Source organism: Loxodonta africana, chromosome 2, assembly GCF_030014295.1.
Source record: "Loxodonta africana isolate mLoxAfr1 chromosome 2, mLoxAfr1.hap2, whole genome shotgun sequence".
NCBI classification, from domain to species: domain Eukaryota; kingdom Metazoa; phylum Chordata; class Mammalia; order Proboscidea; family Elephantidae; genus Loxodonta; species Loxodonta africana.
In genome coordinates this window covers 224390558-224418052 of record NC_087343.1, presented here as the reverse complement: position 1 = coordinate 224418052, position 27495 = coordinate 224390558, and the positions used below count along the sequence as shown (strand labels likewise).

The following is a 27495-nucleotide window of genomic DNA, read 5'->3' as shown; positions in this document are numbered from 1 at the left end:
CATTTGGGTCTTTTCTTTCTTTCCTGTGTTTTTGATGACCTCTTGCTTTCTTCATGGATGATGTCCCTGACGACATTCTACGACTCATCTGGTCTTCGGTCATTAGCGTTCAAGACATCAAATCTATTCTTGAGGTGGTCTCTAAATTCAGGTGGGATATACTCAAGGTCATACTTTGGCTCTTGTGGACTTGTTCTAATTTTCTTCAGCTTCAACTGAGCTTGCATATGAGCAATTGATGATGGTCTGGTCTGCCGTTGGCTCCTGGCCTTAGTTGTTACCCAGTGTCCTTGTTCTGTCCCAGGATCCCATCCAGGACACCACATTATATTTAGTCATCATGTGTTCTTAGGCTCCTCTTGGCTGTGACAGTTCATCAGACTTTGTGATACTGTTACCGCAAATCACAGATTTTAGCTGCCTGCCGCAAAGCCAGTACTGAGACAGGAGGAGGTAAGCAGCAAAAAGGCTTTATTTGAATACCGGTATCCAAGAGACAGAGGGGATAAGTTCCTCCCAAATTCTAACTCTAAAGGGCTAACTGGAGGGTTTTATAGGGAGAAGGTCAGGGCTTAGAGATTCCAGGAATGTTGATTCTTCTTTGAGGTGGACATAATGATAAAGCGACCTATTATTGAAGTTTTGCAAGTCTCTTCACGCCATGCTGGAGTCTTGCAAGTCTCTTCACGTCATCCTGTTTTTAGTCACAAGATGGATCTGAGTTTTGTTCAGTTACCTCAGTCCTGTGTGTTTTGCCCCCTGAGAGAGGAACATAGTTTAATCAACAACAAAAAATTGATTACCTTATTTTTCTTTAAAGGAACAATTGTGAGACAGATTCCAAAGCAAGTAATTATGTTTCAAAGACTAGAGATTAATCACAGCTTATAAATGATACTAAAACACTCAAAATTACTAAAACACTAGAAAATATATTTTCTCTACTTCAATCCCTTTTTCTGAAAGTTTGTCAATCTTGGGAAACAGGGCATGGCTCAGTCTGGCTAATTCCTGCTGACGAGGGGCATGGAGTTGGAAAATGTTTATTTAGGGTGTGGGTTAGAAGTAGAGGTAGCATGGAAGGCAATAGTGTCTAAGTGAATCAAATCCTGAGCATCTCCTTGGTTGACCAGAGAATCCCCTGACCAACCAGGGCAAGTATAGTTCCTGCCTTTAAGGTGGTCTCGGTTCCTTTAACAACGATTGTTATAAAACATGGAACACAAATACACACTATTAAATTTATGATTTTTAGACTGAGTAGTGTCTGTCATAGGGGGAGCTTGAGGAAAATCACCAGCCACTTCCCAAATTAGAGACCCCCCCCCCGCCCCGGGGATTCCCGAATCCACCTAATAGGACCTACAGGGGTTAAAGAAGAGATAATGCAAGGAAGTGTCAGGATATCTCCTACTTGTAAAGTCAAGGTGCTTCCAGACTGGAGAATTGTAGGAGCCTGGCTTGACTCCTTTTGGGTCGAGGCAGGCCTGACCTGGAAAAGAGAAAGAATAAGGATTAGAGTCATGTTTGAGTCTTTGAGAATCTATACCTCAGGCCTTGAACTGGGGTGCTGGTATATGAGGATTCTTCAGTCTTTTTGCTAGGTTCTTCTTGAAGAGGTGGGGCCACCTTCACTCTAGTGTGATGCACCCATGCAGTTACTCCAGGCAGCTTCAGAGAGGAATGAGTAGTTAGAGGACTTCATAGGGTCCCAGCCAGATGGGGTCAGTTGGTCTTCTGGATGTTGATTTTTCCAAACCTTTAGCAGGACCCGATCTCCTGGCTTGAACCTATGAAGAGGCACATCAGAAGGGAAGGAAAAATGAGAAGAAGCATATTTGTTAATGGTACTTATAACTGCTCCTAAGGATCAGGCCCAATCTCTCCCCACTGAGCTGGGGAAAGTTGACCATTTCAGGAATGGTCTCTCATAGATAAGTTCGTAAGGACTCAATTTAAGCCCACTTCGAGGGGCCACCTGAATCCTAAGCAGGGTAATTGGTTAATACTTGTAGCCAAGTGGAGTGGGTTTCTTGGCAAAGTTTGGCGAGAGTCTTTTTCAAAGTATGGTTCATCTTTTCAGTCTTTCCAGTAGCTTGTGGTCTCCAAGCTGAATGTAGTTTCCAGTTAATGTCTAAAGCCTTACTAAGTTCTTGATTTACCTGGGCCACAAAGCCTCCCCCGTTGTCACTCTGAATTTGAGAGTGGCAGGCCAAACCGGGGAATAATCTCTTTAAGTAATGCCTTAGTCACTTCTCGGGCTTGTTCAGTCTGGCAAGGAAAAGCCTTTACCCACCCAGAGTATATATCTACAAAAACCAGCAAATACCTGAAGTTTCCAGGTGCTCAAGGCATCACCGTAAAATCCACTTGCCAGTCGTCTCCCGTGTTCGTTCCTCTCTCCCCGGCTCTGCGGGGTGAGGCACTGTCTGGGTTGTTTTTAGCACACAGGGGATATCTTTTAGTGACCTTACACAAAACCTTTTCTACCTCTAGCTTTGCAGCTGTAAAATCTTTATCCAGGGCTAAGAACTGAAGAAATAGTTGTAAGGCATCATTTAAAAAAACAAACAAACGAAAAAAAAACCAGTATTGTGGAGTACTTTTCTTTTCCTGAAGTAGACCTCAGGCCAATTTGGAAGTTGAGAGAGAACTGCATTTAAATCTTCTATGGCTGCTTTAAACTCTTAGAGACCAGCATATGATTCAGTTCAGTAAATTTGCAGAGTCAGGTTGCTGGGCCCTGCTCACAGCGCCTTGCCGGCGACAGCAAGGGGCTCCCGGTAGTACCCCTGCTGCAGCAGCTTCCCAAGCCGGCCTGCCGCCCAGGCCCTCTCCTGCAGGCCTGGGAACCACTTCTCCGCCAGGTGGTGGAGGACGACCCTGGTCCTGAAGCCTGAGGCAGTGGCCGGGGCAGAGGCAGCAGTAGCTGTGGCCACAGGGCAAGGTCACCGGCTCACTCAGGAAGCCCCGGCGGTGCTGCCGTGAGTGCCCACAGGTGGGACCGCACCTATTATTTCTTATAATCCACCATATATTCAAAGTAATTTAAGTGTGATTGGGGTAAGTTGCTCAAATTGCTTTTCTTTTCCATCCCTGGAATTAGGAATTATTTGATTGCTAGATGAAAGTTTCACACACGTTTATAGAAATGAACCTAGAATCTGACATCTTGCCTCTCGCTAAAAACCATAGAAACCACACTTCTCTTACAGGGCTCCCAACTTGGAATAAGCATCCAGTGACTCCTCTCAGACTCAGCACACGCCCCACAGCCCACACTCCCCTGCAGCTGGTGCGTCAGCACGTTGGACCCTCACACCACCCTCGGAGGGGAGAGCTGTCATCTCCCTTTGCCTGAAAGGCGGAAAGAACTTAAAGGCAAAGCCCCTTACTTGGGGCCATCAGCTAATAGGTGTGGGATCTGATCACTGTGCTGGGCTCCACAGTGTTCCATGTTCTGGTTTGTAAATTTTTACAATCAGTAGCCAACCGGTCCAATGTCGTCATTTTTGCACATTGTGGGACAGGGTGTACCAACGACTTCTGGGATAATTCTGGTTCTTTGAAGGAAGACGCCTTGAATGAATGATGGGAAGTCTCTAGCCCTGACTCTCCGCAGAAGCTCTAGACTTCGGAATCTACCCTTTTTTTTTTTAATCTGTCTTCTGGACATCTTGACATGGATGTCTAGGAGACAGCAGAAACTTAAGCTGACTGAAATAGAATTCAGACAGAAACAAATTTTGTTCCTTCCCCAGGTGTCCGTTCCTTCTACCCAGCTGCTGAAGGCAGAAACCTCACCCCCGCACCCGCACCTCTTCTGTACTTTACTGCCAAAGCGTTTCCAGTTGCACCTTTAACTACCCCTCCCTGAAACCCCTGGCCACAGGTGGCCCTCTGGACTCCCGCCTTCCTGAGGGTCCTCAACATGAATCAGAGCATGGCACACCACTACTTAAAACCACTCAGCAGCTTCCCGCCACTCTGAGGGCAAAAACCAAGTTTACTTAAGTGTGCAGAGCCCTACTTGGTCAGCCCCTTGCCCACCCCTCCTCCCCTTCTCCCCAGGATATAATCAGAGTAACTGGTCTAAGGGCACTCATACCAGTCTCTCTTGCCCAGGGCACTTCAGCTGCACTGGCTGGCTTTCTGTTCTGTCAGCATGCCAGCTCTGTTCCTGTCCCAGGGTCTTTGCATGAGCTCTTCCTGCTGCCTGGAATGTCCCTCCTCCCCCCCCCGTGGCTGGCTGGCTCCATGTCATTCAAGTCCCAAACTGCAGTGGAGCCACCTAGGCTCTCTCCGTTATCCTATTTTAATGGTCCGCACAACACCAACTATGTATCTGAGTTCTCTTGTTGGTTCCTTGTTTCTTATTCTTGTTTACTTCCGGAGTGTTTGCTCACTAAGAGCAGGTCCATTTCTGTTCCTAGTGTCCAGAAAAGTACCTGATACATAGTAGGTGCTCAATAAATGTTTGTGGACTGAATAAGATAGGTGACATCAACGGGGGCCAAGCCCCTAAAAAGACGAACACCCAGGAGTGCCCGGTGTTAGGGTCACACCTTTTCCAAGTTCCCTCCAGGGGTGAGGCTCTTGTCTCTGTTCTTGTTTTTCTCCTGCATCTCCGTTTTCTCTGGGTTAAGAGTGAGGCTGTTTCAGACCAGAGACAGCAGCTGCCTGTTGTGCCCTGGAAAGAATACTGCGGGGCTGCAGAGAGGAGAGGAAGGGGAGGAGGAGGAGGGAGCAGCCATGCCGGTGAATCCTGCCCCTGCCTGACACTATGACGTCTTGCCCCTACCTGACCCTACGCTCCTGCCCGCGAGCATGTGGTCCTCAGCGTCCAAGTTCAGCCTCCGCCGGGGTCAGTGTCTGCTGTCCTGCCTGCACCAGGCCTCAGGCTCAGGGCCCAGCTAACACCTCAACGACGCAGACTTTTCTGGCGTCGCATCTGTATTCATTTTCTTGTGCTGCTCAACACACTCAGTGGCTTAAAACAGCACAAAGTTATTGTCCTGCACTTCAGAAGCCCCTCAGCAGGCTAAAATCAAGGTGTCGGCAGGGCTGGTTCCTTCTGGAAGCTTCAGGGGAGAATCTGGTCCTTGACTTTTCCAGCATCTAGGGGCTGTCCACATTCCTTGGCTCGTGGCCCCTCCTTCATCTACAAAACAGCAGGGCGGGTCAAGTCTTCCTCACATGTCATCACTCTGATGCTGACTTTCCTACCTCCCTCTTACGAGGACCCTCGTGATGACATTGTGCCTACCTGGGTAACCCAGGATCATCTCACCATTCTACAACCCTTCACTGAATGACATCTGTAAAATCCCTATTGCCACCTAGGGAGCCATGTTCCCAGGTTCCAGGGACATCTTTGGGAGGGGGTACTGCTCTGCTAACGACAACATCCCTCCCTCGGCTCTGTATCCTCTGCACAATGCAATCTTTGTAGAATTCTAGCCTTCTAGTGGGGGCGCAGTGGTTAAAGTGCTCGGCTGCTGACCAAAAATCTATAGTTTGAACCCACTGGCGGCTCTATGGGAGAAAGATGTGGCAATCTACTTCTGTAAAGATTTACAGCCTTGGAAACCCTATGGGGCAGTTCTACTCTGTCCAACAGTGTTGCTATGAGTTGGAATCAGCTTGACAGCAGTGGGTTTGGTCCTTTAGCTGGGGGATGGCCACGGTCCTAAATCTGTGAGTGATGACAGTGGCCCTTAGGTGTAGACTTAGACGTCTTCCGGTTGAATGTGGACAATCAAAGGAGGAGGCTGAAGGGGCTTGGATCCAGCCCTGGGCTCTGAAAATAAGGGTGGACGCCTGTTCCCCTTTAGCCTGAGGGAGACGTGCCTTGCCTTGGCTGCCCAGCCATATATTCTTTTTTTTTTTGGTTGCATCTGCTTCTATCTTGAGGTGCCTCTGTTTTCAGAACTGTGTTCTTGTAGGGCTGTGTGACTAGTGGCCCCTGTGTCCAGGGGAGCCGGTGAGAGGTACACCTGGCCTGACGCAGTAACCCTGGGATCCTATGTGGGAAGTGTCAAGGCTGGCACTGAGCTGAACTGACATCTCTCCCCTTTGCCAGGTCCCAGCATGCCTGACGAGACACCCCAGATGGCATGGGAGGCCGCCGGCTGCCCCCACCCAACGAGTGTGCACACGGAGAAGAGAGGCCTGGAGAAGGAAGGGAAGGAGCAGTTGTGGATCCTGCCCAACACCCCAAGCAGGTGCACCTGGCAGCTGGGCAAGCCTGCCGCCCAGTCTCCGCATCACCACGTCACCTCGTAAGTCCCTCGTGATCACACCAGTCCTGCATTCCCTTTAGTGAGCCTCCTGGGGCTGCCACAGCAGAGTCCCACCAACTGGGTAACCAGTGCCACAAACTGAGTGAGAATAACGATTCATGACCTCACAGTTCTGGAGGCTGGGAGTTCAAATCAGGGTGTCAGCTGTGTTGATTCCTTCTGAAGGCTCTGAAGGAGAAGCCATTTCAGGCCTCTCCGTCTCCCAGCTTCTGGTGGCTCCAGGTGTTCCTTGGCTTGTAGTTACGGCACTACACAGCATCCTCCTCCCTCTCTGTCTCTGTGTCTTCTCTCCTATTTATAAGGACCCCACCAGTCACACAGTAGGCCCACCCTGCTCCAGTAAGACCTCATGTTAACTGGTAACATCTGCAAAGATTGCATTTCCAAATAAGGTCATGTTCACAGGTACAGGGTTTAGGACTTCAACACATCTTTTTTGGGAGGGACACAGTTTAAGCCATGACAAGCAGAAGGGCGAGGTATATCACTGTCTTAGTCATCTAGGGCTGCTGTAACAGAAATACCACAACTGGATGGCTTTAACAAACAGAAATTTATTTTCTCACAGCTTAGGAGGATAGAAGTCCAAATTCAGGGCATTGGCTCTAGGGGAAGGCTTTCTCTGTTGGCTCTGGGGGAAGGTTCTTATTCCTTGGTGATCTTCATGTGGCATGGCATTGATCTGCTCCCATCTCTGCTTCTTTGCTTATTTCTTTAATCTCTTTTATATCTCAAAAGAGATTGATTTATGACACACCCTACACTAATACTGTCTCATTAACACAGCAGAGAAAACCCATTCACAAATGGGATTATAACCATAGGTATTAAAAAAAAACTGTTGCCATCCATTCGATTCCAACTCATAGTGACCCAACAGGAAAGAGTAGAACTGCTCCATAGGGTTTTCATGGAGCGACTGGTGAATTCACACTGCCGACCTTTTGGTTAGCAGCTGAGCTTTTAACCACTATGCCACCAGGGCTTCACCATAGGTACAAAAAAAAAAAAAACTAAACCCATTGCTGTCAAGTTGACTTCGACTCATAACTACCCTATAGGACAGAGTAGACACAGTACCCTATAGGACTGAGTAGCTGTAGCTCTTAACCACTTCGCCACCGGGGCTCCACCATAGATATGGGGGTTAGAATTTACAACCCATTTTTGGGGGGATACAGTTCAGTTCATAACAGCCACCTTGAAGCCACATGGCCATGTGGACCTCTGGAGTGACCCACTATAATCACCTTGTCCAGTGACTCAGGATGGTTGGTGAGCTGGGGTGGGTTGTCTTCACGCATAAGCCAGCCAAGGCTTGGAGAGGCCAGGTGTTTTCCATCAGTGCCTGCAAGAGAGCAGAGGCCCAGGGAGTATTTGCAGAATGCATGAGCAATATGCTGAGTGCCAAGCTCTGAGAGCCTGGTGGGGTGGAGGTGTCTGACCGAGGTCCCTCTGGCTGTTCTCACATAGCAGGGGTTTGCACATGCAGACTTCCAGTACTGGGGACAGGACTGCTTTCTACTAAACTCTAGGTCACAAACACTTCTCTGATCATTAAGCATTTTTCTAGGGTGGGCTCTTTTTGTGGTCTGACTTATAAACCATGATTTTTTAAGCCTTCTATGTGGAGTTCCTCAGTGGCACAAACAGTTAGGCACCCAACTACTAGCCGAAAGGTTAGCAGCTCAGGCCCATTCATAGGCATCTCAGAAGATAGGGCTGGTGACCTGTTTCTGAAAAATTATTGCCTTGGAAACCTTGTGGAGCAGTTCTATTCTGCACTCGTGAGGTCACCATGAGCCTGAATAGATTCCACAGCAACCAACAACAACTAAGTATTTAAAGATCCCCGGGTGGTGAAAACAGTGCACTCAACTACTAACCTAGAGGTTGCCAGTTCAAACCCACCCGGCAGCACCGCGGGAGGAAGGTCCTGATGGTTTCTGTAGAGATTACAACCACTGACAGCCCCGTGGAGCGCAGTTCTGCTCTGCAGCCCGGGGTTTCCGTGAGCTGGAGTGGATGTGACGGCGAAGGGTTCTGGTTCGTGTTCGGTCACTGGGTGTTCTAGACGATCGCAATGATCTTATTAGAAATAACTGCCATAGATAACGGTGTGCATTTATTTAATCGACACATCTTTATTAAGCACCTACTGTATTTTGTGTCCTCTTCTAGGTTTAGGGAATATATTTATGGAAAAAGAAAAAGATAAAAATCCCTGCCCCATCCTGAAACTTTTTTTTTTTTTTTTGAACATTTTATTGTGCTTTAGGTGAAAGTTTACAGAGCCAATTAGTTTTCCATTTAATAATTTACACGCAGATTGTTCAGTGACATTGGTTGCAATCCCCGCAATGTGTCCACACTCTCCCTATTTCTGTCTGGGGTTCTCTGTTTTCGTTTGTCCGGTTTCCCTGACCCTCCCTGCCTTCTTATCTTTCCTTTTGGGCAAATGTTGCCCTCTTGGTCTCGTGTAGTTCGTTGTTTTACGGAAAGCATTCTTCACAGGTCAATCTGTTATTGGGCTGAAAGGTGACCTCTGGGAGTGGCATCAGTTCCGCGTGGGAGAGGTGTCTTAGGGTAATAGTTCCAGGGGTTCTTCCAGTCTCTATCGCACCAGTCAGTCTGATCTTTTTTTATGAAATTGAATTTTGTTCTACATTTTTCACTCATTCTAGGCAGGACCTTCTACTGTGTTCCTGGCTAGAGTAGTTGGTGCTGGTACCCGGGCACCATCTAGTTCTTCTGGTCTTAGGGTGGAAGAGGCTGTGGTCTGTGTGGGCCGGTAGTCCTCTGGAGTAATTGCTCCCTTGAGTCTTTGGTTTTCTTCACTCTCCTTTGCTCCAGGTGGGAGGAGCCCAATAGCTGTATCTAAGATGGCCACTCACAAGCTTTTAAGACCCCAGATGCTACTCACCAACCTAGGATGTAGAACACTATCTTCATGAACTATGTTATGTCCCCTGAGACTGTGGTCCTTAGCCTCTAAGCCCAGTAGCTCTGTCCCTCGAAGTGTTTGGCTATGTCTAAGACGTTTCCATAACTGTACCCCATGTGTTCTATTGTATATATCTGAGTATACAGACAGCACATATAGATATTTATGTAGAAATATCCACAACTGTACCCTTGTATGAACATGATGTACTCCCAATTAACCTCCCACACCTATTTAGCATACACACCTACCTGTGTATCCACTCATAAATCATTGTTTATCATTACTGTTGATGTAGGATTGCATATGGTATAGTATTTATTATAGTTGTCCTTCATTCTTGTGTACCTCTCAATGCCTTCCTTTGCCTTGGTCATGTTGTGCCAACTTCTCCAGTATTGTGTATTGCCTTTTCCTTTACAAAAATTAACACGCGTCTACTATCTATTTAGTGATTTTTCCTCTCTCACCTTTCCATCCCTGGCAACCATCAGAGAATATTTCTTTCTGTGTGTAAACCAGTTCTTGACTTTTTATAATAGTGGTCTCATACAATATCTATCTTTTTGTGATTGACTTACTTCACTCAGCATAATGTTCTCCAGATGAATCCATGTCGTCAGATGTTTCACGGATTCATCTTTGTTCTTTAGGGTTGTGCAGTATTCCATGGTGTGTATGTACCACAGTTTGTTTATCCATTCATCTATTGACAGGCACTTATGTTGTTTCCATCTCTTTGCTGTTGTGAATAATGCTGCAGTGAACATGGGTGTGCACGTGTCTACTCATGTCACAGCTCTTATTTCTCTAAGGTATATATCTAGGAATGCCATTGCTGGATTGTATGATATTTTCTATTTCGAGCTTTTTAAGGAAGTGCCATACCATTTTCCATAGTGGTGGTACCATTTTACATTCCTACGAGCAGTTCTACTCTGTCCTATGGGGTCGCTATCAGTCGGAATCAACTCGACGGCACTGGGTTTTGGTTTAGGTACCAGCAGTGTATAAGAGTTCCAATCTCCCCACAGCCTCACCAGCATTTGTTTTCTGTTTTTTGGATCAGTGCCGTTATTGCCGGGATGAGATGGTATCTCCTTGTAGTTTTGATTTGTATAAAAATGGTGTTGGAGGGAGTGTCTGCCTCTTCTAGCTTCACAAGGGGGATGGAGAATCAAGATCAACAGCCCAAGGCTGATTCCTATGAGGAGGAGGTCAGACATGTCTCCTCTGTGCCATCTTTACCAACTCTGACACCAATCGTCCCTCTCACAGCACTCTCTACTTCTCTGCTGTGTTTGATAATTCATTGGAAAGACCAGACAGAACTCACAGACAATAGTTATGATTATGGGGTTTGTTAGGGAAGTAACAGGTTACAGGAAACCCTAGTGGCGTAGTGGTTACGTGCTACAGCTGCTAACCAAGACGTTCGCAGTTCGAATCAGTCAGGCACTCCTCGGAAACTCTATGGGGCAGTTCTACTCTGTCCTATAGGGTCGCTATGAGTCGGAATCGACTCAACGGCAGTGGATTTGGTGGGTTTTAACAGGTTACAATTCAGGTTCAGAAACTCTCAAGATATAGTTCTTCGATCCCGACAACCTCTTTCCAGCCGTGTTCGCAGGCATGCCTCTCTGCCCCTCAGCCTCTGCCCTGCTCGGGCAAGTGTTACAATGTGCTTTTAGCTCTGCCAATAAGTGCCCAGAGGCACCCTGCTCAGCTAGCAGGTTTCCTGCCCAAAGGCACTCAGCTTTCTGGCTCCATGGGCTGGGAAGCCCACCACACTTTTCCTGCCATCGTTTCTCTGCCACCACTTCTCAAGAGCTCTCTCTCTCTCTCTCTCTGTCTCCTGGTTCCAGGAGCTTCTCGGTGCAGGGATCCTGGGTCCAAAGGACGTGTTCTCCACTCCTGGCTGTTCTTTCTTGGTGGTGGTGGGATCCTCCTTCTGCTCTGAAATTGGCTCTTTTAAGCCTAGCAGTATAACAAAACTGGTAACCCTCTTGGTGGGCCACAACTACTACATTTACACAGTCCCACCCAATCAATCCCTTGGGTGGGAGTTATGAGGAAGGCCATATAAAGCAATCCATCACGCCACAATTTGCGTCTGTCTAATGGCTAATGATTGCTCGCATCTCTTCAGTGTGTCTGTTAGCCTCCTGAATATCTTCTTCGGGGAAGTGTCTGTTCATGTCCTTTGCTCATTTTTTGATTGGATTGTCTCTCTTTTTACTGTTGAGATGTCAAAGCGTTCTCTATATTTTCGAGATTAGACCCTTGTCAGATATACCATTGCTGAAAAATTTTTCCTAGTCTGTAGGTCCTCTTTTTGCTTTTTTAATGAAGTCCTTTGATGAGCAGAAGTATTTCATTTTTGGGAGGTCCCAGTTATCTACTTTATCTTCTGCTGTGTGTGCACTTTTAGTTATGTTTGATAATCTATTTTTGCTATAAATTGGGACCCCTCGCTTTGTCCTTATGTTTTCATTTATGAACTTGATAGTTTTAATTTTGACATATAGGTCTTTGATCCATTTTGAGTTAGTTTTTGGGTATGGTGTGCCCATCCTGAAACTTAACTGGAGCTCCCTAAATCTTACGTTGTCTCTGACTAGTTCCTTGGTGCAATCATTCAGAAGTAGAAGAAATGAGCCCAAGAATTTGACTTTGTAGGTGTTTGATACTTGTTGCTACCAGCATTGGGGGGAGGGTCTCCCATTTATTTAAAAGGCAGAACAAGTGGTGGTGGGGAGGGGGCTGCACTGGTCAGTGGATCCAGTTCTGGGCTATTCAGTGGATTTCAACCAGCCAGACGGATGAACCCTTGCTGCTGAAACAAACTGAAGCAGTGAAAGCCTGGCCAGGGTAGTACCGTGGGTTGTTGGGTTCAGGGTGGGGAAGGGAGGCCTCAGATCCTGGGGCGTGGGGGGAAATGATGGTGTCAGAGTGTAAAACACGTCATGCCTTCACCTCCTGTACCGTCTGGTGGTTGTTGTCGGCTGTTGTCGAGTCGGCGTCCAGCTCATGAAGGCCCTGTGTGTTACAGGGCAGACCTGCTCCCTGGGGCCTCTTGGCTGATATCCGACAGAAGTAGATCACCAGGCTTTTCTTCTCTGGCACCTTGGGTTCAAACCTTCAGGTCAGCAGCTGACTGCAAACCACTTGTACCACCAGGCTCCTACAGTCTGATTAATCCCCCTGGAAATCTGAAGGGGTTGGTGTCCCGCCCTGAAACTTGAGCCCACAGTCAGTGGGGAGTGGACTCCACCCAAGTCCAGGCTTGCGGCTTGTTTGCTAGGAGGACACCCCCATGCACTGGACAGACCCCTAGAGGGCAGCACAGTTAAAATAGGGCATAATCGATAGCGAGCACCATGGGAGACCATCAGATAAGGTGGTGAGGCAGGGGGTGGGGTCAGGCGCTAAGCGAGGCCTCTCTGAGCTGGTACAAGCATAGTCAGGAGTGTCTGCCAGGTGAACATTCGGGCTGGAGGACTCCAATGCAGCAAAGGCTGAGGTGGGCTTTGGGAGAGGCCGGGGGAGCAGGTAGGGCAAGACCGTGGAAGGAAGGCTCTGGAAGGCCTAGCGGCCCTGGTTAGGAGTTTGGGTTTGCTCTAAGATGCTGTGGGTTGTCCTCCCAGAGGTCTCCTGGTGGTCAAAGTGAGAGTACACTGAGATGTGCAGGCTCCAGGGCCGCCCCTGCTACTTGCTATTCTTTGTGTGTGTGTGTGTGGCGAAAATACACGCAACAAGACATTTGCCAATGCAACAATTTCTACACGTATAATTCAGTGACACTGATTACATTCTTCATGTTGTGCAGCCATTGTTGCCATTCCTTTCCAAATTATCCCACCACCTTCATCAGAAACACAGTGTCTCCTCAGCAAAAGCTTCTTTCTGCTTCCCTCCCACCTTGGTAACCACTGATAATCTTTGGTTTCTCTGTGTTTGTATCTTTCGTGTAAGTGAGGTGTTTGTTCTCTTGTGACTGACTTATTCTGCTCAGCGGAATGTTTTCAAGGTTCGTCCATGTTGCAGCATGCATTAGGACTTCATTTCTCTTTGTGGCTGAGTAATATTCCATGGTATGTATAGACCACGTTGGGTTTACCCATGCATCTGTTGATGGACGCCTTCTGGCTATTGTGGTAAGTGCTGCAGGAAGATTGGCGTTCAGGTTCTGTCTTTCGGCAAGCCACTTGTCTCTAAGGTTGCTCCTAGGAGACTTCCCTCCACTGGCCCCAGGCCAAGGCAGGAAACCCGAGTCCTCCACTGCCTACCACCCCCTGCCTCCATCCTCCTCCCCTGGCTTCCCTAGGGGCATGGGGGATGACTCAGCCTCCTATCAGCCCTCCTCCCCTCCCCCATGTTAGGGTTTGGGCCGTCCTCTGTGGCCTCTCTGGCTTTTACTGAGTTAATGAACACCCCAGCCGAGCCCCAGGTCAGGACTCTGCCTCCTGGGCCAGGCTCTCTCCCGCCCAGACTTCTCTCTGTTCACCTTGCTGAGCCTAGATCTACTCCCTGCAAAGGACAGCCTGGGAGAGAGCCCTTCCCACCTCCCATGTGGGGTGGGGGTCTGTCCTAGCTCCTCTCTCTGGATCCCTGGGGGCAAAGCAGAACTCTTTCTGCCACCTTGGATGGGCGGAATTGAACACGGCACCCAGCTCTCCAGGGGGCTGCCAATTTGGGCCTGAGCTTAACAGCCCTTAGCCCCTGTCTTAGTTATCTAGTGCTGCTGTAACAGAAATACCACAAGTGGATGGCTTTAACAAACAGAAGTTTACTCTTTCACAGTTTAGGAGCCTAGAAGTATGAATTCAGGGTACCAACTCCTGGGGAAGGATTTCTGTCTGTGTCAGCTCTGGAAGAAGGTCCTTGTCATCAATTTTCCCTTGGGTCTGGATGCTTCTCAGCTTCGGAACCCCTGGCTCTTCTTTTTTGGTGCTGGAAGTCCCTCTCCTCTTTGCTTGCTTCTCTCTTTTACATCTGAAAAGAGATTGACTCAAGATGTATCCTAACCCTATAGAATGTATGCTGCCTTATTAACATAACTGCCTCTAATCCTGCCTCATTAATATCGTAGAGGTTAGCATTTACAACATGTAGAGTAATTACATCAGATCATGATATGGAGGAGAACTACACAATACTGCGAGTCATGGCCTAGCCAAGTTGACACACATTTTAGGGGTGCACAATTCAAGGAGCTAGGCCCATCCCAGACCTTTGAGTCTGTGTTAGGGGTGGGCCCAAGGAATATGCATAGTTAATCGGCTCCTGTGAAGGTGTTTGGGGGCCACCTGTTTGAGAATCTCGAAGAGGCGAACTCTAAAGTGCTGGGAAGCAATTGCATTATTTGAAACCCAGGTTGGCTGCGTGTGTTCCCAGGTAGGTATTTGGTGAGTACACCCCTTGCACAAAGGCGGAGGGGGCATGGAACTGGCATCTGTCCCTGGTGTTACGAATTGAATTGTGTCCTCCATAAATATGTGCTGGAATCCTAACCCTCATTCCTGTGGAAAAAGGAGCCTGGGTGGTGCAAGCAGGTTGCACGTGGCTCCCAACCTAAAGGTTGACAGTTCAAACGCACCCACTGGCTCCCTGAAAGGCCTGTCAATCTGCTTCTGTAAAGATTACAGCCAAGGAAATCCTATGGCCCACAGTTCTAGTCTGTAACACACGGGGTAGCCAGGAGGCTGAGCTGACTTGGCAATGGGTTTGGTTTTCATACCTGTGGATGTAATCCCACTTGGGAACGGGGTTTTCATTGTTATGTTAATGAAGCCGTATCAATGTAGGGTGTGTCTTAAACCTAATGACTTTTAAGATATAAAAAGAGCAGATTAGACAGAGAAGGCCCCCGGGTGGTACAGCAGTTAAACACTTGGCTGCTAACCCAAAGGTTGGTGGTCGGAACCCACCCAGTGGCTCCTCAGGAGAAGGACCGATGATCTGTTCCTGTAAAGACAGCAGCTTAGAAAACCCTATGTGGTGATTCTGCTCTGTCCCACGGGGCCACCCTGAGTCGGAATCACCTCAGCGGCACTCAACAACAGGACAGAGAAGCCAGCACATGCAAGGACACATGGGGGAGAGGCAGACGCTATGTGGACGACCACCAAAGGAGGGAGGGATAGAAGCCGAAAGAGCCTTTCTCTGGAGTTGGTGCCCTGAATTTGACTTCTAGCCTCCTGAACTCTGAGAAAGTAGATTTCCATCGTTCACCTGCGTGGGGGCGTGGGGGGCTTCCTTCCGTCATGGGTCCGTTCAGGAAGGTGCCTGTGTGGTTTGCACCCAGGCAGACACTACAGATCGGCCTCCTTTGTCAGGTGGGAAGAATGTGGGGTGAGGGAGGGTCATTAGCATGAATGGAGCTTGTTAGCCCGGTAGAAGGAAATCAGCTCTGAGCCTGGAACTCTACCTGGGAATCCCCCTGACCCTGGCCCCCAGGGCAAAAATGACAAGTCCCCGTTCTTTGCCTTCTGTCTTCAGTGTACCCCCTGGATGTGTGATTTACAGTCACTGTCACTGTGAGTGGGGTGTTTCGCAGAGCCTCTGCCCTGGGGTCTGCACTACTTTTGGGGTCAAAAAATGGAACAGAAAAGGAGGTGTCCCAGCCACTGACATGCCGAGAGATGAGGGAAATTGAAGTTCCCCAGGAATGACTTTTTTCAAAAAAGCTGGGCCAGGGTCTGTGGTGGTTGTTTTAAGTGAGTGTTTGTTTTTTCGTTTTAACTTTTTTATTTGGAAATAATTTAAGACTCCCAAGAAGTGACAAAAATAGTACTAAGTGGTCCTGGGTACCCTCAGCTAGCTTTCGCCATGAAAACATCTTCCGTAACCAAGGCGCATTGTCAGCCCAGAAAGCTGATGGTACAATGCTGTGAGCTTAACTACAGGCAAGATCTGGTTTTCATTGGCATTTAGGTGTGCGTGTTACTATGACATTTTATTCCATGTACAGATTTTTGTAACCACCACCACCAAATCCTTCATTAAAGCCACTTCTTTGATTTTTTTTATTTTTATTTTTTATTGTACTTTGGATGAAGGTTTACAGAACAAACTAGTTTCTCATTAAACAGTACACATATTGTTTTATGACATTGGTTGATAACCCCACGACATGTCAACACTCTCTTTTTTTGATGTTGGGTTCCCTATTACCAGCTTTCCTGTCCCGTCCTGCCTTCCAGTCTTTGCCCCAGGGCTGTTGTGCCCCTTTAACCCCTTTAGTCTCGTTTTATTCCATGGGCCTGTTCAATCTTTGGCTGAAGAGTGAACCTCAGAAGTGACTTCGCTACTGAACTGAAAGGGGCCACACTCTCAGGGTTTCTCCAGTCCCTGTCAGGCCAGCAAGTCTGGTCTTTCTTTTTGAGTTAAAATTTTGTTCTACATTTTTCTCCAGCTCTGTCCGGGACCCTGTATTGTGATCCCTGTCAGAGCAGTCAGTGGTGGTAGCTGGGAACCATCTAGTTGTACTGGACTCAGTCTGGTGGAGGCCGTGGTAGATGCCACTTCTTTGATTCTTGAGTTCTTTAAAACAACATGTCGGGACCGGCGAGGCCAGTGCTCCTCTTTGCTTTCATAGAATAATCATGGATTTCTTGGTTTTAGGTCCAAACCTCCCAAAATTTTGCCAGATATCCTGAAGAAAATTGGGAATACCCCCATGGTCAGAATCAACAAGATTGGAAAGAACTTTGGCCTGAAGTGTGAGCTCTGTGAGTACCCTGGCTCCAGGGAGCGGCTTTCTCCATTCATTCTGCAGAGTAGGCGGGGAACCGAAGCTGGGTGGGCCTGGGGGTGCTGCCATGGGCTCCTTGCTGGAGGGGGGTCGGGGAGAGTCACAGGTAATTGTGTTAAAAAAACCCGACTGCCTGAGATGGATGCTCCAGTTTTGACGGTGGGGGAGGAGGCGGCTTCCCAGCAGAGGCCTGCATGTGATGCGCAGTCTGGGGAAAGACCCTGGAGGAGTGTTCTGGGCAGATGCCAAGGGCAAAGACCAGAAAAGTAAAGAGGTGGATCTTTTTCAGCTACTGCAATGGGGAAAGCACCCCAGACCCCGGACCAACATCTGGGCAGAGTGATCTCGCCGCAGATTTTCTAGGACAGAGTAGATACAGTATTGTTTTTAGCTGCCCTCGAGTCTGCTCTGACTCATGGTGACCCCATGTACAACAGAACAAAGCATTGCTCTATTTGTACCATCTTCCTGATTGTTGGTGTGTTCGAAGTTCATTGTTGCAACCACTGTGTATTTTTTGAGTGCCTTTCAACCTAGAAGGCTCAGTCTTTCAGCATGATATTGAGTAATATTCTGTTGTGATCTGTAGGGTTTTCGTTGGCTAATTTTCGGGTATAGATGGGTCGATTTTACGGTGGGGGTTGTTTTTGCAATTGGGAGTGTCAGGTAGTCGGCTGGGCAGGAAATGCTTATCTCTGTCAAGTTTCAGGACAACAAACAGTTCAGCTATTTGCTCATTTATGAACCAAGGAATAGGAATTTGGTGGGTCTGTATCAGGCCTGGAGTCCCAGAGTGGTACAAACGGTTAAGGCACTTGGCTGCTAACTGGAAGGTTGGAGGTTCAAGTTTATCTGGAGGTACCTTGGAAGAAAGGCCTGGCAATCTACTTTTGAAAAATCAGCCACTGAAAACCGTATGGAGCACAGTTCTACTCTGACGCCTATGGGGGCGCCATTAGTCAGGGTCAACTGGGCGGCAGCTGGTTTGGTCTGGTTTGAGAGCTGGCCTTGTTGTAGATAAACTAGGAGTCATCCCCTTACCTAGGTCATGGGGAGGGGAATTAGTTGTGGTAAGCGTTTCCCAGACACAAAGCCTAGGGCCACTATTTTTCAGGAGCACAGGGCTCGGGCAGAGCTCAGCATCGTTACAGAGGAAACCGCAGGTGCAAAGGCCCTGCGGTGGGAACAAGCTTGGCACATTTGAGATGGGTGTGCAGGGACAGATGAGTGCAGAGGTAAGTCAGGTGCCCCACAGGTATCCCCAGGATTTTAGTCTAAGACGACAGCCCCACGGCGGTTGTAGAGCGAGAAGTAGTGGCTGGTTTACATATTGAAGAGTTACTTGGTCTGCAGGGTTGAGAAAACACTGGAGACCAGGCCTGAGCAGAGAGCCTTCCACCCAAGGTAGTGGGTGCGTGGGAGGCCTGTGGAGGCAGAGCAATGGCTATGCTAGTCTTTTTCTATGACAGGTCCTTCTATCCATCTCTTTAAAAATTATTGGTTATGGAATAAAGGGAGCTATTGGGCTATGCCAAATGTGATGCAAAGGACCCACACAAAACAACCTCCCCTCTGGCTTTTCCTCCACTAGACAGATTGAGAGCTTCACTCCCTAGAACTAGGCAGACGCTCCTGCTGGAATAGTGTGTGCATTGGGGGTGTGGGGCCCAGATGCCTGGATGTGCAGCAGGCTGCACTCCGGGACCTCTCCGCAGCCCCTATTGTGAATTATTTCATTAACTGCTGCCCTCCTTTGGGAAGGCCAGCAGGGTGTCCAGATCCTTGCTCAGCCGCTGACCACTGATGGCCTTGGGCAAGCCACATAATCAATCAGAGCCTTGGTCTTGCCCATCGGAAAGATAGGCATACTAAAACCTGCATCAGGGGTCAGTATCTGGTTTAGATGCAGCATATGAAGGGTGGTTATCACAGAGCCAGGTCTGTGGGGTACTAGTTACTGGTCTCTAAACCAAACCCATTGCCATTGAGTGGATCCTGACTCATAGTGACCCTATAGGACAGAGTAGAACTGTGCCATAGGGTTTCCAAGGAGTAGCTGGTGGATTTGAACTGCCGACTTTTTTGGTTAACTGTCTCTATTCACCCTCAAATGAGCAGAGTGGCACAGGAAAAGATGTTGCGTGTTGTGGGGGACAGCAGACAGCTTCTTCACCTGGTGCGTAGCCTGGGGTGTGGGGCTTCTTACTGGGAGAGGAGAACATGGAGGGTTTGAGGGTCTGATCAGACCCAGTATGGGTGTGATAGGGCGGTGAGCTTCAGGGATCAACACCAGGACCGCTGGGCACAGCTGATAGTCTGCTTGGCACAAACCCACTGCCCGTGCACGCCCAGGTGGTTACCACCGAAGTACCTGTGTGAGGGGACATAAGGGTGGGGGGCTTTTTCTAACCCTTCCAACCCCTAGTGGAGGCTCCCTTGGGGCACCTGTTTCTCATTCACACCAGGTTGCCATGTGATCTGCTGGGGCCAGAGGATGGGCTGGTGTGGGCAAGGTGAGAAGCTCCAAGAGCCTTGTCCAGGTGTTGAGGGCTGGAATGGTGGAGTGGAGGTCGCAGTGAGAGGGAATGATTTACAGAATCTGCAGAGACCAAGCCTCTCTCTGCCTCCTGGGCAACGTGGGAAAGGAGGGGAGGGTCCTTTCCCTTCTGTGACTCCCCTCTGGCTTGCAGTGGCCAAGTGTGAGTTCTTCAATGCGGGTGGGAGCGTGAAAGACCGCATCAGCCTACGGATGGTGGAGGATGCGGAGCGGGCCGGGACTCTGAAGCCTGGGGACACCATCATTGAGCCCACGTCAGGGAACACAGGTGGGCGAGGGGGCAGGCGTGAGCTAGGAGGGCGGTCTGGTTGTCACCGTGTCCCCGCCTTTGCCACTCTGCGTGCTCCCTAGTGCGGGAGAGGTGAGCCTGTTAGCAGCTTCCACCTTTGGTGCCACGTGACACTGGGCACACCCGGCGGCTGTGTCTCTGGTGGGCCCTGTTCTATTGCAGGATCATTCCCTGGGGGAGGGCCCGGCAAGCAGGGCAGCCCTAGGGGGCTATTAGGATCGTTGCTGCGGCCTCCCAGGGCGCCCAGTAAGGGCGTGAGTGCCCCATGCAAGCCGGTGAAGCTTCACCCTCGCTTTGGGAGCCTCAGTATTCTGAGCCCCCTCCCCCTCCCCGCATTCTCCCTTCTTGCCTCTCACTGGGGGCAGAAGGGGACAACATTGCGTGTCCTTGGAACCCCATAGTGCCTCGTCCTCGGTGTCTTCCTCGGGTGGGACTGGGTTGCAGCTGCCCTGTGCAGGGTTGGAGGGCTCTGCGGCCCCTCTCACCCCGCTCTGCTGCCCCCAGGGATCGGGCTGGCGCTGACCGCGGCTGTGAAGGGCTACCGCTGCATCATCGTGATGCCCGAGAAGATGAGCACCGAGAAGGTGGGCGGGGGGCAGGTGGGGGTGGGGGCGGAGCCTGGGGGCACCCAGTGCCCCTCACCCAGACTCCCTCCCCGCTTGGGCTTGGTGGTACACCCGTATGGGCGGCTCTCCCTGGGTGCAGGTGGATGTCCTGCGTGCCCTGGGGGCCGAGATCGTGAGGACGCCCACCAACGCCAGGTTTGACTCTCCCGAGTCCCATGTGGGCGTGGCCTGGAGGCTGAAGAACGAAATCCCCAATTCTCACATATTAGACCAGGTGAGAGGTTCGGGACTCTGGGTTTGTGCTGAGAGGTTTGCACATAAAGGGGATGCTTTCCTGGGGGTCTCTGTTAGGGATTGGGGGGGGCCCATCCTGCAGCGCGCGCAGTGGCTTCAGAGGGGACAGCCCTGGGACTCAGCAGGCTGGGTGTGCCCTGGGTCTGCTGAGGTCCTGCTGCCGCGGGCCTGGCGGTCAGTGGACCCTGGGCTCTCCACAGTTCATGTGAAGGCTGGCAGGCAGCCCCTCTCGGCTTGGCTGGAATGACCTTCCAGAGGTCCCTGGAAACTCTCCACAGGCCAAAACGCATAAAAACCTGCTCCCTGGAAGATCTTGCGTGCTTTGCCTCTGGGTTACTCCAGAAACTGCATGCTCTCGGGCCTAGGTTTAAAGTCCTCGACTGTTGAGTTTCCTAGAATGGTCTCAGTGACCGGCCCCTTCATCCTGAACCGCTGGGATCCTCTCCGGCTTGCACTGAGCTGTTGGCCCCACGCTCTGTGGCCACTGCTGGTTTTGTGTATTTGACCTCACTCACAGCCTTTTGTTTGCCCTTTTTCCACGCAGTACCGCAATGCCAGCAACCCCCTGGCTCACTACGATACCACCGCTGAGGAGATCCTGCAGCAATGTGATGGTGTGTACCTCTACACCGACTCTGCTGTCTGTGTTTATCCCTGACTGCCTGGGAGTGTCTAAGGCCCTTACTCTCTCCTTGGTAAACTATTCACCCTTCAAAACCCATCTCAAATGTCCCCTCTGTGAAATGCTTTCTGGAGAATTTCCTTAGAGTTGTTTCCTCCCTCCTTTGTGCTGTCTTTGCCCGTCCCTCACCTAAACGCCAAATGTCACGTGATCGTGTTTAATCACACAGCAGTCTCCTCTCCTGACCTATTGGACTTCCTGAGCGTGAGGACTCAGCCCAGCTCACAGCAGGGCTTCCTGTTGCTGAATGGCAGTTGGGATCAAGCCCCAACTTGGGCACTGAATCCGATATCAAATTTTCTTAAGTCCAGAGCAGGGGCGGTGATGTCTGTGATTAGCTTGCTTTCTGTGTGGGCATGAGGCTCCTTGGAATTTTTCTGAGCATCTGCGCCAGGCCCTGCAGTGGTTGGTTGTACTGTTTTCCTAGGAGATCACCTTAGGGAGACGTGGCTGGGAAGAACTCGGCTGCCTTGGCTTCCTGTGTGGAATCTGGTGTTAGCCTGGACTGATGTAACCTTAGTCCGTGCCCAGGAGCCAGGCAGTGCAGTCTAGCCCTGACTAGCTCAGGTTTTATGAGTGAAAATTCTTTCATTTGACAGACAGTGCCTCTATTCACTCAGCACCCACCCTGCCCGGCTTCATGAGTCCACCTGGGCTCAGACTTGTCAGTGCCTGGGCAAGTGACCACACGTGGTGTGAGAGCACTGTGGATATGTCTGGGCGGAAGCCAAATGGTTTATTCTAGTTTATTTAATTCCACTTATTTGTTCATCTCATCCAGAAAAAAAGTGGGTAAGGAGCCTCCCTCTGCCCTGCCCCTGGCTTGTGTCTTGTCTGCCCTTCCGTACTTCCTTGAGGGATTTTCAACCCAATAGGGACCTAAGTGTTTGCCTGCCATTTAGCAAAGACTTGAGCAATTTTAAGTGAGTCTAAAAGCACTGAGAAGGATCACAAAACTCCCTGCTACTGTGAACACTTTTTTTTTTTATAGGTTGTTCCGTGTCTATTCTTTTTTGTGTGTGTATGATAAAACAAAATTTCTAGTAACACAAAATTTTGTCATTTAAAAAAAATGTTTATTGTGCTTTAAGTGAAAGTTTACAAATCAAGCCAGCCTCTCATACAAAAATTTATATACACGTTGCTATATACTCTGTCCTATAGGGTCGCTATGAGTCGGAATCGACTCGACGGCACTGGGTTATATACTCCTAGTTGCTCTCCCGCTAATGAGACAACACACTCCTTTCCACTCTGTATTTTCGTGTCCCTTCGGACAGCTTCTGATCCTCTCTGCCCTCTCATCTCCCATCCAGACAGGAGCTGCCCACATAGTCTCATGTGTCTACTTGATCCAAGAAGCTCACTCCTCACCAGTATCAAAATTTTGTCATTTTTATAATATAATTCAGTGACATCAGTTATGTTCACCATGTTTAATGCAACCATCACCACTATTCATTTCTGAAAGTTTTTCATCAAGAGCTTGGTTGCTAACCAAAAGGTCAGTGGTTCAAATCCACCAGCACTCCTTGGAAACCCTCTGGGGCAGCTCTACTGTGTCCTATTATAGAGTCACTACGAGTTGGAATGGAGTCCATGGCTATGGGTTGTTTTTTTTTTAAAAAACAGTAACTCCTGGACCCAATGCTATTACCATCAAGTCAATTCCGACTCATAGCGACCCTATAGGACAGAGTAGAACTGCTCTGTACGGTTTCCAAGGAGCACCTGGTGGATTCAAACTGCTGACCTTTTGGTTAGCGGCAGTAGCTCTTAACCACTACACCACCAGGGTTTCCTCCTTAAACAATAACTTCCCCTCTCTACTTAACCCTCAGCCCCTGGTAACCGCTAATAAACTTTGGTCTGTGTGTATTTGCCTATTCTAGACATTTCATGCAAACGGGATCATATAATGTTTGTCTTTTGTGACTGGCTTATTTCACTCAGCATGACGTTTTCAAGGTTCTTCCATGTCGTAGTCTGCAGCAGGGCTTCGTGTCTCTTCATGGCTGAGTGAAGTTCCCTTGTGTGGCTAGACCACGTGTTATTTGTCCATTTATCTGGTGGTGGACACTTGGGTTGTTTCCAAATGCTGCTGGAAACCTTAGTGTACAGGTTTCAGTTTGAACCTCTGCTTTTAATTCTTTGGGGTCACATGATAATTCTGTATTTAACTTTTCGAGGAGCCACCGAGCTGTGAATGCCTTTTTTTTTTTTAGTTTTTATTAAGCTTCAAGTGAACATTTACCATTCCAATCAGTCTGTCACATGTAGGTTTACATACATCTTACTCCCTTCTCCCACTTGCTCTCCCCCTATTGAGTCAGCCCTTACAGTCTCTTGTTTCGTGCCAATTTTGCCATCTTCCCTCTCTCTCTATCTTCCCATCCCCCCTCCAGTCAAGAGTTGCCAACACACTCTCCCGTGTCCACCTGATTTAATTAGCTCACTCTTCATCAGCATCTCTCTCCCCCCCACTGACCAGTCCTTTTCATGCCTGATGATTTGTCTTCGGGGATGGTTCCTGTCCTGTGCCATCAGAAGTTCTGGGGAGCATTGTCTCTGGGATTCCTCTAGTCGCAATCATACCATTAGGTGTGGTCTTTTAGTGAGAATTTGGGGTCTGTATCCCATTGGTCTCCTGCTCCCTCAGGAGTTGTCTGTTGTGCTCCCTGACAGGACAGACATCGATTGTGGCCGGGCACCAACTAGTTCTTCTGGTCTCAGGATAATGTAGGTCTCTGGTTCATGTGGCCCTTTCTGTCTCTTGGGCTCTTAGTTGTCGTGTGACCTTGGTGTTCTTCCTTTGCCTTTGCTCCAGGTGGATTGAAACCAATTAATGTATTTTAGATGTCCGCTTGTTGGCATTTAGGACCCCAGGCGCCACATTTCAAAGTGGGATGCAGAGTGTTTTCATAATAGAATTGTTTTGCCCATTGACTTAGAAGTCCCCTCAAACCAAGTTCCCCAGACCCCAGCCCCTGCTTCGCTGAGCTTTGAAGCTTTCATTTTATCCCGGAAACCTCTTTACTTTTAATCCAGTCCAATTAGGCTGACCTTCCTTGTTTTGAGTGTTGTCTTTCCCTTCACCTAAAGCAGTTCTTATCTACAGATTGATCAATAAAAAGCCCTCTCCCTCCCTCCCTCCCTCCCCCCTTTGTAACCACATAAGTATGTGTTCTTCTCCGTTTTTTCTATTTCTCAAGATCTTATACTAGTGGTCTTATACAATATTTGTCCTTTTGCAACTGACTCATTTCGCTCAGCATAATGCCTTCCAGATTCCTCCATGTTATGAAATGTTTCAGAGATTCGTCACTGTTCTTTATCGATGCATAGTATTCCATTGTGTGAATATACCACAATTTATTTACCCATTCGTCCGTTGATGGACATCTTGGTTGCTTCCAGCTTTTTGCTATTGTAAACAGAGCTGCAATAAACATGGGTGTGCATATGTCTGTTTGTGTGAAGGCTCTTGTATCTTTAGGGTATATTCCGAGGAGTGAGATTTCTGGGTTGTATGGTAGTTCTATTTCTAACTGTTTAAGATAACGCCAGATGGATTTCCAAAGTGGTTGTACCATTTTACAATCCCACCAGCAGTGTATGAGAGTTCCAATCTCTCCGCAGCCTCTCCAACATTTATTATTTTGTGTTTTTTGAATTAATGCCAGCCTAGTTGGTGTGGAGATGGAATCTCATCGTAGTTTTAATTTGCATTTCTCTAATGGCTAATGATCGAGAGCATTTTCTCATGTATCTGTTGGCTGCCTGAATATCTTCCTTAGTGAAATGTGTGTTCATATCCTTTGCCCACTTCTTGATTGGGTTGTTTGTCTTTTTGTGGTTGAGTTTTGACAGAGTCATGTAGATTTTAGAGATCAGGCGCTGGTCTGAGATGTCATAGCCGAATATTCTTTCCCAGTCTGTAGGTGGTCTTTTTACTCTTTTGGTGAAGTCTTTAGATGAGCATAGGTGTTTGATTTTTAGGAGCTCCCAGTTATCGGGTTTCTCTTCATCATTTTTGGTAATGTTTTGTATTCTGTTTATGCCCTGTATTAGGGCTCCTAGGGTTGATCCTATTTTTTCTTCCATGATCTTTATCGTTTTAGTCTTTATGTTTAGGTCTTTGATCCACTTGGAGTTAGTTTTTGTGCATGGTGTGAGGTATGGGTCCTGTTTCATTCTTTTGCAAATGGATATCCAGGTATGCCAGCACCATTTGTTAAAAAGACTATTATTTCCCCAATTGACTGACACTGGTCCTTTGTCAAATATCAGCTGCTCATACGTGGATGGATTTATATCTGGATTCTCAATTCTGTTCCATTGGTCTATGTGCCTGTTGTTGTACCAGTACCAGGCTGTTTTGACTACTGTGGCTGTATAATAGGTTCTGAAATCAGGTAAGGTGAGGCCTCCCACTTTCTTCTTCTTTTTCAGTAATGTTTTGCTTATCTGGGGGTTCTTTCCTTTCCATATGAAATTTGTGGTTTGTTTCTCTATCCCCTTAAAGTATGACATTGGTATTTGGATTGGAAGTGCGTTATATGTATAAATGGGTTTTGGTAGAATAGACATTTTTACTATGTTAAGTCTTCCTATCCATGAGCAGGGTATGTTTTTCCACTTAAGTATGTCCTTTTGAATTTCTTGTAGCAGAGTTTTATAGTTTTCTTTGTATAGGTCTTTTACATCCTTGGTAAGATTTATTCCTAAGTATTTTATCTTCTTGGGGGCTACTGTGAATGGTATTGATTTGGTTATTTCCTCTTCGGTGTTCTTTTTGTTGATGTAGAGGAATCCAAGTGATTTTTGTACGTTTATTTTATATCCTGAGACTCTTCCAAACTCTTCTATTAGTTTCAGTAGTTTTCTGGAGGATTCCTTAGGGTTTTCCATGTATACGATCATGTCATCTGCAAATAGTGATAGCTTTACTTCCTCCTTGCCAATCTGGATACCCTTTATTTCTTTGTCTAGCCTAATTGCCCTGGCTAGGACTTCAAGTACGATGTTGAATAAGAGTGGTGATAAAGGGCATCCTTGTCTGGTTCCCGTTCTCAAGGGAAATGCTTTCAGGTTCTCTCCATTTAGAGTGATACTGGCCGTTGGCTTTGCATATATGCCCTTTATTATGTTGAGGAATTTTCCTTCAATTCCTATTTTGGTTAGAGTTTTTATCATAAATGGGTGTTGAACTTTGTCAAATGCCTTTTCTGCATCTATTGATAAGATCATGTGGTTTTTATCTTTTGTTTTATTTATGTGATGGATTACATTAATGGTTTTTCTGATATTAAACCAGCCTTGCATACCTGGTATAAATCCCACTTGATCAGGGTGTATTATTTTTTTGATGTGTTGTTGGATTCTATTGGCTAGAATTTTGTTGAGGATTTTTGCATCTATGTTCATGAGGGATATAGGTCTATAATTTTCTTTTTTTGTAATGTCTTTACCTGGTTTTGGTATCAGGGAGATGGTAGCTTCATAGAATGAGTTGGGTAGTATTCCGTCTTTTTCTATACTTTGAAATACCTTCAATAGTAATGGTGTTAAATCTTCTCTGAAGGTTTGGTAGAACTCTGCAGTGAAGCCATCTGGGCCAGGACTTTTTTTTGTTGGAAGTTTTTTGGTTACCTTTTCAATCTCTTTTTTTGTTATGGGTCTATTTAGTTGTTCTACTTCTGAATGTGTTAGTTTAGGTAGGTAGTATTGTTCCAAGAATTTATCCATTTCTTCTAGGTTTTCAAATTTGTTAGAGTACAATTTTATGTAGTAATCTGCAATGATTCTTTTGATTTCATTTGGTTCTGTTGTGATGTGGTCCTTCTCGTTTCTTATTCGGGTTATTTGTTTCCTTTCCTGTTTTTCTTTAGTCAATCTAGCCAGTGGTTTATCAATTTTGTTAATTTTTTCAAAGAACCAGCTTTTGGCTTTGTTAATTCTTTCAATTGTTTTTCTGTTCTCTAATTCATTTAGTTCAGCTCTAATTTTTATTATTTGTTTTCTTCTGGTGCCTGATGGGTTCTTTTGTTGCTCACTTTCTATTTGTTCAAGTTGTTGGGACAGTTCTCTGATTTTGGCTCTTTC

The 27495-nt window shown here is 47.7% G+C and overlaps 1 protein-coding gene across 1 annotated transcript in view; it reads left to right on the top strand.

The window, feature by feature from the left end:
- The window catches only part of CBS (cystathionine beta-synthase), a 49325-nt gene that overhangs the window by 4512 nt on the left and 17318 nt on the right, over positions 1-27495 (top strand). The window contains exons 2-7 of the mRNA XM_010598669.3: positions 6083-6281; positions 16873-16979; positions 19693-19827; positions 20353-20432; positions 20554-20688; positions 21253-21322. Of these exons, the coding sequence (XP_010596971.1) occupies positions 6091-6281; positions 16873-16979; positions 19693-19827; positions 20353-20432; positions 20554-20688; positions 21253-21322 (718 nt within the window). The 5' untranslated portion in view covers positions 6083-6090. The remainder of the gene's footprint in view (positions 1-6082; positions 6282-16872; positions 16980-19692; positions 19828-20352; positions 20433-20553; positions 20689-21252; positions 21323-27495) is intronic.